General features: G+C 44.5%; 1 protein-coding gene across 2 annotated transcripts in view; it reads right to left on the bottom strand.

The window, feature by feature from the left end:
- celsr1a (cadherin EGF LAG seven-pass G-type receptor 1a) overlaps nucleotides 1-14837 on the bottom strand; it is a 123588-nt gene that overhangs the window by 45320 nt on the left and 63431 nt on the right. For both annotated transcript variants that reach the window (XM_055905329.1, XM_055905330.1), the window contains exons 6-7: nucleotides 13243-13358; nucleotides 8407-8495 (exon numbers count right to left, since the gene is read on the bottom strand). In XM_055905329.1, coding sequence (XP_055761304.1) covers nucleotides 8407-8495; nucleotides 13243-13358 — 205 coding nt within the window. The remainder of the gene's footprint in view (nucleotides 1-8406; nucleotides 8496-13242; nucleotides 13359-14837) is intronic.

The raw sequence follows: 14837 nt of genomic DNA, 5'->3' as shown, positions 1-14837 counted from the left end.
ATGGACAGAGTGAGTAAAGGGGGAGAGAGAAAGAGACAAGACAGAGACAGGTGCCAGGTGTTTACAGCACTAATAATAAATCTCTTCTTGTCGCCCCCCCCCCCTCTCGTTCCCTCTCCCTCCCTAGTTCTCTTTCTCCTGACCACGTTCTCCCTCCTCACTCCCTAACATTGAGTCATGCTACATGAGCTGCATGGAATCTCTGGCTCCCTCATTGGCAAACAGCAATTGGTCTGGAATAGGACACGGGAATTACCACAGATTCCCTGCAGGTGTTTGAGAGGCAGAGATGTCGACGAACACAAACACACAGGTTTAATTGTGTTTTCCGTGAAGGAAAATGTAGCTACGGCAAGAAGTGAAGTAACTCCGTTAAAGAATGAAGTCTGTAGAGACATGCAAACCTTTGAGACACTCGACAACATGTTGGATAACACACTGTGGACTAGAACCAAGCTAACCATAGAACCACCGCAAGGCTAGACCACGACTAGAGCCAGACCAGAGACCAGACGAGAGCCAGACTAACACCAAGACTAGTACTACCACCAGTACTTGCAGTACTAGAACTAACACCAGTACTAGAGCTAAGACACGAGAGGCCATGCTACTGTACCTCCTTGTGTGTCAGCTCCAGCCAGGCAGTATAAAGAGGGACCCCCAACACCCCACTGGACCCCAGCAGGTGCATGCTGTCCTGGGTAGACCATGGGAGAGAGAGGGGTGTGTTAGATCCTTTAAGATCTGCAACTAGTGTGTGTGTGTGTGTGTGTGTGTGTGTGTGTGTGTGTGTGTGTGTGTGTGTGTGTGTGTGTGTGTGTGTGTGTGTGTGTGTGTGTGTGTGTGTGTGTACTACAGCACATACAGTACATCCTCTAGTCTAGTGCAAGCGTGTGTGGTCTGTAGGTGTGTGTTTGTCTGTGTCTGCATGACAATGGGTGCATGTTTGAGAGAAATTGCTTCCGCTCAGTTAGATCTCAGTGACTGGATTAATTCTGCATGTTCTCGGCTCAGCGGAGAAATGGTCTAAATCAAAGTTCCAATACAACCCCAGGCATTATATCAGCTTCTACACTTCTAGAGAACCACAAATATGATCTCCCTACAAGACCAATGGCCATGGAAGGTATGACTCCCATTTTAAAATACACAGTTTAACTCACTCAGAGTTTATGATCATGAGTCCAGCTGTGAGCACTCCCCTAAGAGATATAGATACGGGCATTAACCTAGAAAACATACATATAACCCCTCAGACATTTAGGGAACAGCCCCCCCCCCCCCCCCCCCCCCCCCCTACAGGGGTCTCCACCTGGGTGTTGGAACTCATAACGCCCACCCCAGACTCCAGTTATCTGTTGGGGGATAAATCTCACTGTGAGTGCGTAGATCATCCCCACTACCCCTCTGTCATCTCTCTGCACCGTTTGCATAGAAAAGATCCTTCGTAGAGCAGAGACACACAGAGAAACAGAGACACAACACTAGCTGCTCTGTTTGGCAGAGCTAGCATGGCTGAATTGAATAAGAGAACGCTGTTGGGAGGGTGAGAGAGGAGGGAGCGAGCAGGCAAACACTGCATTGTGCTGTGAGAAAGACCCAGCAGGAGGTCCAGTGAGGCTAGACCTGTTTGTGTAGCCTGGTACCAGATCTGCTAATACGGTGTGCAGCCAACTGGTATGGTCACTGCCGTGCTACTACTTGTGGTTCTAGGCCAGTGGTTCCCAACCAGGGGTACTAGGACCCATGGGGGTACTTGGCCTATCCACAGGGGGTACTTGAGAAGACTCATGAGCCCATAGGCCTACTGGTAAAATGAGGGGGTACTTCAGGGGGACTCCTGGCAGAGCAAAATTGAGTTGGTGGTAAAATTCCATGTGACAGTTGAGTCACGGTAATCTCCTGTTATGCACTCTGGACATGTGTTGGTAGTACCTGACTGGCTAACGACCATCGGGTCTCTAATGGCCTGGTACTCAGGGCTCTATTGTCCCTCTAACCACTCTGACATCACATCAAACACGTCAAAATAGTGTCATCGCTTTTAAAACTCACCTCACTGTGATTGATCAAACAAAGAAATTCAACAGTTTTAAACTGAGTGGAAAACATGTTTGTTGTTTCAAAGCCTAACACAACAAAATGAACAGCGCTTTCTTTTGTTTTTTGTACTTTTTACCCAATTGGTAGTTACAGTCTTGTCCCATCGCTGCAACTGACGTATGGGCTCAGGAGAGGGCGAAGGTCGAGAGCCATGACCCTGCCAAGCCACACTGCTTCTTGACACACTGCTCACTTAACCTGGAAGCCAGCCACACCAATGTGTCAGAGGAAACACCATACAACTAGCGACAGAAGTCAGCGTGTTTGCGCCTGGCCCGCCACAAGGAGTCGCTAGAGAGCGATGGGACAAGGACATCCCTGGCGGCCAAATCCTCCCCTAAGCCGGACTACGCTGGGCCAATTGTGCGCCGCCTCATGGGTCTCCCGGTTGCGACACAGCCTGAGATCAAACCCGGGTCTGTAGCAACGCATCAAGCACTACGATGCAGTGCCTTAGACCGCTGTGCCACTCGGGAAGCCCCTGGACAGCGCTTTCTAAGGTGATGATTAATATACATATTACAGCTTATGCATAGGCCTATATATGAGCCCAAGCAACAACAAAAGAAGCCTACCAATACATAGCCTACCGCATATTATGTACGGCAAAAAAACATTTAAAAAAATAACTGAACTAGGGGATGCTGTTGGTTCATTGATTGTGCAGGGCGGCTTACAGAGTTAGCCTACAATTATAGTACATTTGTATTTGACTTCGAATAGTCTAGTAACTGGGCATTTTTTATATTTCATCATTAATAGACATACACGTGACTTTTAGCTACAGAATATCTTACCACAGTCCGTTTCCATCTCGTCCGCTCTCTCCTTCATTTATATCTCGAGCGTGCAGAGAGAGGGGCTGTCATGTTAAATGAAATAGATGTTACTATCGATGTTCCCCAACAGATTTCACTAGGTTTCCCAAATTAAGCACTGGGTAGCTTCCGGAACAGGGTGGAAGAGCCCATGGCATACAGGGTCTGGGCGGAATATCACCTCTCACGTAGCGAGAGGATGCACGCTCCACAAACAGTGGTTGATGGGTGGAGTGAAATAACAGGAGTAGCCTACCTGGCATGATGGGAAAAACACAACTGGCGCGGAAAGGAGCCTCCATTCACTATTAGAGTGCATACAGATTACATCGTTTCCCCCCCCGCCCCTGTTTCTGCCCATTTGATAATGTGTCATTCCAAATAGAAAGTCATTTGATATATTATTAAAGAGAAGATGAAATTGAGAATAGTCTGATGGGTGAAAATATGATCACTTGATGAGGGAACGGTATGTGCAGCCTGCGGCAAGGAACAGAGCGCCAGCTTTTTTTTGCGACTATCTCAAATCCTCAATAGCCTGTAGTCGCATCGTGCAGCCCATATATGTTTTGATGTCTAAGACAATCTAAAGTTTGTATCATTCACAACTAAAGTTGCCCAATAACTCTAAATCTAGCATATAATACCCGTTTCAAATTATCACTTTTACGCTCAACATAGCCACTTCATATGCGGACTCTCGCTCTGGAATGGGAAAAAAAATCCTTTCCATTTTACTCAGCTAAGTTCAATTATATTCTTCTTACTATAAAATCATATAATATAAAATGATGGCACGGGACGTGTCTACTAAATGAACAAGGCTACAGCCTACGGCATGGATTAATAACGCCTCATATCTATAAAGGCCTTGTTATCACCATCTCCATCCGTCAGAGTATGAGTTTTAGATGAGAGCTTCGGTGCAGCAGTGTGATTAGGGCGAGAAGTGAGCTAGGCCTGTCTGTGTCTGGGAATGTGGGTAATAGAGCATGTTATACTGTAACACGTAAATAACGTCATGTCCCCTAGACTACTCCGTCCAGACCACAACTATTAACAAGTCTCACACTAGGCCCAGACATAGACCCTTTACAAATAAACACACTGACATACACACACTTGTCAACCTCTTGTCCTAATTGAACATTCATTATTCAACATAGTGCCTAAAGTCATCCATCATAAGACAAAGCCTGCCTGCCTGCCGCTGCTTCAACCAGTGGTCTACAACAGAAAAGAAAAGAAAAGAAATACACCACAGTGATTCAACATACTTCCTCCCCAGACAATCATCCTTCGGGGATGACGTGACGTCACTTCCTGCTTCATTATCATCAAAACCTGAACAGTCCAGGAATATCCCTTTCTCTTTGTGTGTTTCCTTTTTAGCTCTGCGAGTGTGTATGTGTGTGTGTATGTGTGTGTGTGTCTTGTGCCAACTCCTCTTGCTGTCCTTGAGACGTCGCTACTCCACATCCAAAATAAATTGGGAATTTCTAAAATGTCTTATATTGTGTGAAATCTTCAAATCGGGAGGCCACCCCCGCCATGCATGAGTCTAAGCACCAAACACACACCACCGTAAATCCCCAAGCACAATGCAAGTGTGTCTGTTACCATGGTGTCCCAATGCCCCTCATAGCCCATCCCCTTGCGGCCTCTGACCTATGATTTGAGGAGAAAGGGGAGTAGACTGTTAGGGGCTGTTTGGGGTGACTGGGCCTCTCCACTCTGATATGGACAACCCTTAATCTAACCGGTGCCTTGAGAAGCCTTGAGTAGGCCATAAAAATATCATAGGCCGAGTCCCAAATGGGACCGCATTCCCAGCAAAGTGCACTACGTTGGACCAGAGCTCTGGTCCAAAGTAGTGCACTGTGTATGGAATAGGATGTCGCGTGGAACGCAGACATTGAGAACCCCTTTATGAGTTCTCCAAGGCTCTGATGTAGAAAGTGATAGGTCTTCTGAGCTTAGTCTGGCTTTAGATGCAGGCCTGGATCCTATCTGGACTGTCAGGGCCAGGTTTGGCTGTTCTAAATGTGACTGGGGTGAGGTATAACATAAGGTGACAGTGTGCCTGGTTGAGGTAGCCTCTTCCTAGATTTATGGGATTTCAGCCAGTTCCTGGATAGCAAGGTTCGTGTTTTTATATTCATTTTTATTTCCATTAATTTTACAATTTTTATTTTAAATTCAAATTCTCTTTTTTATTTAGTTGTAGTTGTATTAAAATATTTATATGCATTTTTTAAATGTAGTTTTAGTGTTAGGAATAGAAAGCATGCATTGGAGGCTAGTTTTTAGTGAATTATTTGTGCCACTTGCAATTGGCGGCAGTAATACATAGGGTGATTTGCTAGGTCATAGGTTAGGTTGAATTATTAGGTCAATCTCAACGTGACTTGGATTTATTAAAAGGAATAGCCCGAGACTGGTGCAAAACAGATGTTGGAAGGAAAATGTATTTTGCGTATGTTTACAACAATCCAACGCTTTTTAACTTTAGTAGTACATGTAAGAAGAATCAAGTTAGCTACCTAGCTGTTTTTTTTGCTAATGATAGCTTGTGATAGTGATCAAAGATTGTGTACAGACTGACAAGATACTGGACTGACCGCTCTAACAATGGGAATAATGTCGGCAAAGGCATGAGGAGGTTGGATCAGATGGTGACATTCTGGCCAATGAGAGGGCAGATAAGCATGTGAACGACAGGCACAACTCTGATATAAAATTGTTTTCTCAAAGTTGCCGGAATACCATATCAATTATATCAAAGCAACCTAAACATTACTGCTATTTGATCGAATAAGCCTCACGTAGCAAATTAGCAATTACATATTGTGTTGATCAAATTCGACCCTCTCTCATTGAGAGTGTGTATGCTAGAGGTTTTTCCACCCGACATGCATACATAAAATAAATGTAAATGTAGACCGGTTTTGAATGAACCCGAGAACAGTTAGACCTGTTCCAAAACACGACCATGCCAAGCCGCACTGCTTCTTGACACACTGCTCGCTTAACCCGGAAGCCAGCCGCACCAATGTGCCCGGAGGAAACACCGTCCAGCTGGCGACCGGGTCAGCTTGCAGGCGCCCGGCCCGCCACAAGGAGTCGCTAGAGCGTGATGGGACATGGAAATCCGGGCCAGCCAAACCCTCCCCTAACCCGGACGACGCTGGGCCAATATGGCGTCGCCTCATGGGTCTCCCACTCACTGCCGGCTGTGACACAGCCCGGTATCAAACCCAGGTCTGTGGTGATGCTTCGCGCACTGAGGTGCAGCACCTTAGACCGCTGCGCCACTCAGAAGGCCCCCCAAATGATCAACTTACGTGTCCTTAAAAACTGCCTATAACAAATAAAACAACTAGTTGTGTATCGATGTGTAGCATATTCAAAGCTTTATAGCCTATTGTTATATTGATTTTTACTTTCCTAAAACAATAATTGTCCACCTTACGGTTAAGCTGTTGGAGATTTGAGCGATAAATGCGTCAGGGCATTGCATGAATATAGGCCTAGGCGTCAAATGTATGATATATAAAGTAAGAGAAACTTAAGCCCTAGAGAGATGGAGAGAAAGACAGAGGTATGCCGGCACCATGTTCCCAACACAGACATGTATTTCTTTATACTTGTCAGATAGACTACTACAGCTATACAGAAATAGGAAGCAAATTTATACATTTTCAATTAGTGTATTTTTTATAAAGATAAGCATTATATTGTTAGATTAAAGGCAGAACTCTGGTTGGTCTAAAACATTATTCCTCAACTTCAACTGACCCCCAGGACATTCTTCTTGTCTGAAAATGATTTTACTTCAATGGAAAAGGCCTTTCACTGGCACATGAGGTGAGCAGCCGGAATCTGTTTCAGCTGGACATACGCTGTACGTTTTATTGAGTTGCAACTGGCTGACGCATAACAAGCTTGCCCAGTTCTCATCACCTCACACACATTCAATTAACAGAGGACGGGTCCAATCGGGTCCAGTCTGTAATACCTTTTTTGTTGCACATACCCGAGACCCATAGCAATTATATCAGACTTGACCCAGATCCGAGACAAAAGTCACAACTTAGGATCCGCTCCGGTCCAGGGTCGGGTCTATTGGACCCGTGAAGACCTCTAGTGTGTGTGTGTGTGTGTGTGTGTGTGTGTGTATGTGTGTATGTGTGTATGTGTGTATGTGTGTATGTGTGTATGTGTGTTAGCGCTCACTCATGTGTCTGTGTGTGCGATTGTGTTTGTTGTACATTGCCGACAGAACACTAGTAGCATAGGTTCAGTCACGGGAGAAACTAAACAAGCAAGAAAGAGGAGGGATTTGGTTTAGAAACAGGAAATCTGCCCAGACTGGCAATAGCATGGAAATTAATCTCCCCTGTTTCCATGGTACTTTACCCCCAATACAACACACAGAACAATAAGAACCAACACAGGTCTGAAACCTGCTAGGAGGTCGGCCAATCACAATGCAGTATTTGACGTCAGCTACACCGGGTTAGGGAAGGCAGTAAAATAGGAATCAAAGACAGGCAGGAGATAAAGAAACCTGTCTTTCGTGACAAAAATGTACGAGGCTATTCTAAAGCTTCAACACAAGGCACTTCCAGTTGACATTTGCTTTTCTGGAAACCGGTTGGGAAAGAGTCTAAAAGTCGGCGCTAAGAAACTCTCGCATGTTCAGAGAAGCATAGTCTATAATATAGGGTTGAGGTAGGAGTAGGCCTGTACGCAGAGATGGATAGAGCTGAGATGTTGTCTGTCTGCTGTTGTAGTTCAATAGGCCCGAGGCCGTGGAAGTTTGTGGAAAAATAACACCCAGCAATTGACTGCCATATCAGTCTAATATACAATTACCTTTGGTGGCGAATTTGAACTGCGATATGAAATAATCGTCCTTCAGATTGGCTTTTAGAAAGAGTGTGGGAAAACCACAGTTTCCCTCTGGTTTGAACAGTTGACATGTAATATAATTCTGATTAACTCGACACACACACACACGACTCATAAGATCTTTATGATATAATCGTGATCTGGTACTTAAATGGAGTCACACTTTATTTCAATAATCCATAATAAAGGTGGTGAAAATATCGACAGACTATCAACTAAGGTTATCTGAGTAGGTGATCTTGACAGGTATTGCAGACTTCTCCATTGGGGTGTCCATTATATTTCCGTCTTCAACATATGTTTCTATGTAGAGCGACAAACAAGCCAGACGAGACAGCGAGATAAACAAGGTGTAGCGGTGTCTTACCTTGTTGTAGTAGTGCAGCTGAGAGATCAACAAGGTGTAGCGGTGTCTTACCTTGTTGTAGTAGTGCAGCTGAGAGATCAACAAGGTGTAGCGGTGTCTTACCTTGTTGTAGTAGTGCAGCTGAGAGATCAACAAGGTGTAGCGGTGTCTTACCTTGTTGTAGTAGTGCAGCTGAGAGATCAACAAGGTGTAGCAGTGTCTTACCTTGTTGTAGTAGTGCAGCTGGACAGAGTGCCACTGGCTGTCACTGACCCCTCCGGGAACAAAGGGATGGACCACGGTCTTAGTCTCTCCTGGAGGAGGGTGAGAAAGTGATGGGGAGAGAGGGAGAGAGGGAAAGAGGGAGAGAGAGGCAGGGAAAGAGGGAGATAGGGAAATGGGGAAAGAGGGAGAGAGGGAGAGAGGGAAAGAGGGAAAAAGGGAGAGAGGGAAAGAGGGAAAGAGGGAGAGAGGGAGAGAGGGAAAAAGGGAGAGAGGGAAAGAGGGAAAGAGGGAGAGAGGGAAAGGGGAAATAGGGAGAGAGGGAAAGAGGGAAAGAGGGAAAGAGGGAAAGAGGGAGAGAGGGAAAGAGGAAAGAGGAGAGAGGGAAAGGGGAAAGAGGGAAAGATAGGAAAGACAAGAGAGATGAAAAGAGGTTGTGGTTAATTCAATACCATATTGTCTGTTGAATGTACATAACCCTGTATGCCAGACCTGTAAGCTCTACTTTAATGTCAACGAATATATGATTTACAACATGTACGTCAAAGTTAAAATCACCGTCAGGAGACCTATTTCTCTCACATGAAACTCCAACATCGGGAAATAAAAACACAGCTCACACAGTCATCATAAATCACACTCGCTGTAAGAACACCAGAGTTTTCCGACCATATCGATGGTTCTCGTCCACAACGTCTGCAGAGCAACAATCACACCAGATTTACCCAGGGCTTTACTGACTGTTTACCAAGGGCAGGAGTCTCTCAGGAAGAATTTACCCACCAACTCAGTCAACAGTAACGCAACACTGTAGCTGTGTTACACAGAGTCATTAGTCACGGTGCTTAGTGTGTCTTTGTCAGGAAAAACTCAATGACTTCTGCAGTCCCACATTGCCTTCTCCGGTCGACTGTGTGGTATCAACTCCGGGTTCTCTCTAGACATTGGCAGTGAGACACACTCAGCGCGGTGGATTCAACAACAAGAGCTGTGTTTGTTTGCGTGCATACAGTTGATGTCGGAAGTTTACATACACCTAAGCCAAATACATTTAAACTCCGTTTTTCACAATTCCTGACATTTAATTCTAGTGAAAATTCCCTGTCTTAGGTCAGTTAGGATCGCCACTTTATTTTAAGAATGTGAAATGTTAGAATAATAGTAGAGAGAATGATTTATTTCAGCTTTTATTTCTTCCAACACATTCACAGTGGGTAAAAAGTTTACATACACTCAATTAGTATTTCGTAGCATTGCCTTTAAATGGATTAACTTGCGTCAAACGTTTTGGGTAGCCTTCCACAAGCCTCCCACAATAAGTTGGGTGAATTTTGGCCCATTCCTCCTGACAGAGCTGGTGTAACTAAGTAAGGTTTGTAGGCCTCCTTGCTCGCACGCGCTTTTTCAGTTCTGCCCACAAATGTTCTATAGGATTGCGGTCAGGGCTTTATGATGGCCACTCCAATACCTTGACTTTGTGGTCCTTAAGCCATTTTGCCACAACTTTGGAAGTATGCTTGGGGTCATTGTCCATTTGGAAGACCCATTAGCGACCAAGCTTTAACTTCCTGACTGATGTCTTGAGATGCTTCAATATATCCACATCATTTTCTTCCTCGTGATGCCATCTATTTTGTGAAGTGCACCAGTCCTTCCTGCAGCAAAGCACCCCCAAAACATGATTCTGCCACCCCTGTGCTTCACGGTTGGGATGGTGTTCTTTGGCTTGCAAGCCTCCCCCTTTTTCCTCCAAACATAACGATGGTCATTATGGCCAAACAGTTCTATTTATGCTTCATCAGACCAGAGGAAATTTCTCCAAAAAGTACAATCTTGTCCCCATGTGCAGTTGCATACCGTTGTCTGGCTTTTTTATGGCGGTTTTTGAGCAGTGGCTTCTTCCTTGCTGAGCGGCCTTTCAGGTTATGTCGATACAAAACTCGATTTGACTGTGGATATTGATACTTTTGTACCTGTTTCCTCAAGCATCGTCACAAGGTCCTTTGCTGTTGTTCTGGGCTTGATTTGCTCTTTTTGCACCAAAGTATGTTCATCTCTAGGAGACAGAATGCATCTCTTTCCTGAGCGATATGACGGCTGCGCTGGTCCCATGGTGTTTAAACTTGCGTACTACAGATGAACGTGGTACCTTCCGGCGTTTGGAAATTCCTCCCAAGGATGAACCAGACTTGTGGAGTTCTACAATTTTCTTCTGAGCTCTTGGCTGATTTCTTTTGATTTTCCCATGATGTCAAGCAAAGAGGCACTAAGTTTGAAGGTAGGCCTTGAAATACATCCACAGGTACACCTCCAATTGACTCAAAATATGTCAATTAGCCTATCAGAAGCTTCTAAAGCCTTGACAACATTTTCTGGAATTTTCCAAGCTGTTTAAAGGCACAGTCAACTTAGTGTATGTAAACGTCTGACCCACTGGAATTGTGATACAGTGAATTATAAGTGAAATAATCTGTCTGTAAACAACTGTTGGAAAAATGACTTGTGTCATTAACAAAGTTTTCCTATTTTGTTGCCTTACAACCTGGAATTAAAATAGATTTTTGTGGGGGTTTGTATCATTTAATTTACACAACATGCCTACCACTTTGAAGATGCAACATATTTTTTATTGTGAAACAAACAAGAAATAACACAAATTAACAGAAAACTTGAGCGTGCATAACTATGTCTCTATAAGCTTGGCACATCTAGCCACTGGGATTTTTGCCCATTCTTCAAGGCAAAACTGCTCCAGCTCCTTCAAGTTGGATGGGTTCCGCTAGTGTACAGCAATCTTTAAGTCATACCACAGATTTTCAATTAGATTGAGGTCTGTGCTTTGACTAGGCCATTCCAAGACATTTAAATGTTTCCCCTTAAACCACTAGTGTTGCTTTAGCAGTATAATTAGGGTCATTGTCCTGCTGAAAGGTGAATCTCCGTCCCAGTCTCAAATCTCTGGAAGACTGAAACAGGTTTCCCTCAAAAATGTCCCTGTATTTAGCACCATCCATCATTCCTTCAATTCTGACCAGTTTCCCAGTCCCTGCCGATGAAAAACATCCCCACAGCATGATGCTACCACCACCATGCTTCACTGTGGGGATAGTGTTCTCGGGGTGATGAGAGGTGTTGGGTTTGTGCCAGACATAGCGTTTTCCTTGATGGCCAAAAAGCTCAATTATAGTCTCATCTGATCAGAGTACCTTCTTCCATATGTTTTGGGAGTTTCCCACATGACTTTTGGCGAACACCAAACGTGTTTGCTTATTTTTTTCTTTAAGCAATTGCTTTTTTCTGGCCACTATTCCGTAAAGTCAAGCTCTGTGGAATGTACGCCTTAAAGTGGTCCTATGGACAGATACTTTGCGGCTCCTACAGAGTTATCTTTTATTTATTTTTTATTTCATCTTTATTTAACCAGGTAGGCTAGTTGAGAACAAGTTCTCATTTACAACTGTGACCTGGCCAAGATAAAGCATAGCAGTGTGAACAGACAACAACACAGAGTAAAACAAGTCAATAACACAGTAGGAAAAAAACAAAATGAGTCTATATACATTGTGTGCAAAAGGCATGAGGTAGGCAATAAATAGGCCATAGGAGCGAATAATTACAATTTATCAGATTAACACTGGAGTGATAAATCATCAGATGATCATGAGCAAGTAGAGATACTGGTGTGCAAAAGAGCAGAAAAGTAAATAAATAAAAGCAGTATGGGGGGTGAGGTAGGTAAATTGGGTGGGCTGTTTACAGATGGACTATGTACAGCAGCAGCGATCGGTTAGCTGCTCAGATAGCAACTTTGGTCTCTTTGTTGCCTCTGAATAATCCCCTCCTTGCCTGGTCTGTGAGTTTTGGTGGGCGGCCCTCTCTTGGCAGGTTTGCTGTGGTGCCATATTCTTTCCATTTTTTAATGATGGATTTAATGGTGTACGGTGGGATGTTCAAAGTTTCGTAAAAAAAAAATTATAATCCAACCCTGATCTGTACTTCTCCAGAACTTTGTCAGTGACCTGTTTGGAGAGTTCCTTGATCTTCATGGTGCTGCTTGCTCGGTTGTTCCCATTGCTTAGTGGTGTTGCAGACTCTGGGGCCTTTTGGAACAGGTGTGTATATACTGAGATCATGTGACACTTAGATTGCACACAGGTGGACTTTATTTAACTAATTATGTGACTTCTGAAGGTAATTGGTTGCACCAGATCTTATTTAGGGGCTTCATAGCAAAGGGGGTGAATACATTTGCACGCATCACTTTTCCGTTTTTAACTTTTTAGAATTTTTTTCATACGTTACTTTTTTTCATTTCACTTCACCAATTTGGACTATTTTGTGTATGTCCATTACATGAAATCCAAATAAAAATCTATTTAAATTACAGGTTGTAATGCAACAAAATAGGAAAAAGGCCAAGGGGATGAATACTTTTGCAGGGCACTGTAGGTCTTTATGGCTCGTTAAGTGTCTATACTGTCATGAATCAGTCTGCTCCGGCTCTGTCAGAGGGAAGCAGCTGCTCTCTGACCACAGTAAAACACTCAGCCCTTTCACACAGCCAAAGCCAATGCATCTCTAGGTGGAACTGCACAGCAGCATAGCCAGACAATGGAAAGGATGAAATCCTGTAACTGTTTGTTTCACACTGGTCACAGAGTGCAGCTGATAAGAGTATTTACCAAGTGGTTTGTGAAAGCCACATTAATGATTTCCTTACAGCGGAGTTGATTAATCAAGCTATCAGCTAGTGTTGATACAAGCAACTTGTAAGTCATTTTCCAGCTCTTTGTGTGAGCACGATTATTTGCACTGTGGACACACACTGCGCCCTCTCACCTGCAGAGAAGGTGAGTTGAATCTGTTCCTCGATAATCTCCAAGGCGATAAAGTCGTGTTTCTCGTTAAATCTCCCATTGTACAGCAGCAGGGCATTCCTCTCTCTGGTGGCAAACCTGGGGACAAGATGGACACAGGGTCAACCTTCTGTTGTCAAAACCCACATTTGGTGCCAAAATGGCACCCATTCAAATCCTATATCTCAAACATAGTTAGCCAAACTTTTGTTTTGTGAACAATTATTCATTAGGTTTTTACAGTATGTGGCATAGTTAGACAAACTCTGTCACAGAGTCTGTGTATCTAACCCAAACTGCTAGATAAGATACACTATATATACAAAAGTATGTGGACACCCCTTCAAATTAGTGGATTCGGCCATTTCAGCTTCACCCGTTGCCGACAGGTGTATAAAATCAAGCACACAGTCATGTAATCTCCATAAACAAACATTGGCAGTAGATTGGCCTTACTGAAGAGATCAGTGATAGGATGCCACCTTTCCAACAAGTCAGTTTGTCAAATTTCTGCCCTGCCAAAGCTGCCCCGGTCAACTGTAAGTGGTGTTACTGTGAAGTGGAAACGTCTAGGAGCAATAATGGCTTTTTTTTTTCTTCCAAGACGGCGTAGCAGTGTAGTCCTGTCGTGTCCCGTGTCCCTTGTATATATATTTTTACATCTTTTTCTTCGCATATCTTTTAAAAATACTTTCTTAAACCTCAACTTCTAAATACTCTCCTGCAACCCGCCTCACCCAATGTGGCGTGGATCTGCTTTTTTCTAAAGTATTTCTATTTACTTCTGATCTGGAATCCATCTACTGAAGATAGCCAGCTAACTGCCTACCAGCTATCAGTTAGCAAACCATTGCTAGCGGTCATCAGCTAACCTTTAGCTCGGAAAGCTCTCGCTAGTTCGAACAACGTGACTAAAACCAGAACATAACGGACCTATTTCTCTCCATATCCCCGGATTCCTACCGCAAACTCTGAACATTTTCATCTGGATCTTCGCAACTAGCTAACCACAATCCCGGGTGACCACTCCTGGCTAGCGTTTCCATCCCGGAGCAGGCACCGGAGCAGGCACCAATTAGCCTGAAGCTAATTGGCTAGGGCTCCTGTGCTACCACTGAAGCCCACTCCTGGGCTACAAGACCCGGACCCATTTACTGCCGGTACGGAGCACGGAACCCCGCCTATCCTCTACGACTGGAATACCGACATAGTCTGCCCGGGGACTCCAACAGGCCCCTCAGGCGTGACGCCCGCTGAAGAGCTACCTGGAACCCTACTAATTCCACGACTGGTCTATCGACGTCACCGCACGAAGAGGCAAAAACAGACTTCCCCCCCATCGCGACGTCCCCCAAAGGCTAACTTGCCTGCCCCGGTCTGCTAACTGCTAGCTTATCTTGCAGCTAGCGCAGCCAGGAAGCTAGCACCAGTTAGCAAACACAATTCTACAATTCACAACCTCTCTTTCGCCATCGCTATCCGGCTTGGATTCTCTGTCGACACGACCACGTCTGGTTTGCAGACGTGCCCTCAACCGGTGCCCTCAACCGGCCTCCGTCTGAGCAGACCACCCCCCGG

The sequence above is a fragment of the Salvelinus fontinalis genome, chromosome 39, assembly GCF_029448725.1.
Source record: "Salvelinus fontinalis isolate EN_2023a chromosome 39, ASM2944872v1, whole genome shotgun sequence".
NCBI classification, from domain to species: domain Eukaryota; kingdom Metazoa; phylum Chordata; class Actinopteri; order Salmoniformes; family Salmonidae; genus Salvelinus; species Salvelinus fontinalis.
The sequence above is the reverse complement of the archived record's forward strand: the minus strand, read 5'-3'. Positions and strand labels throughout refer to the sequence as shown.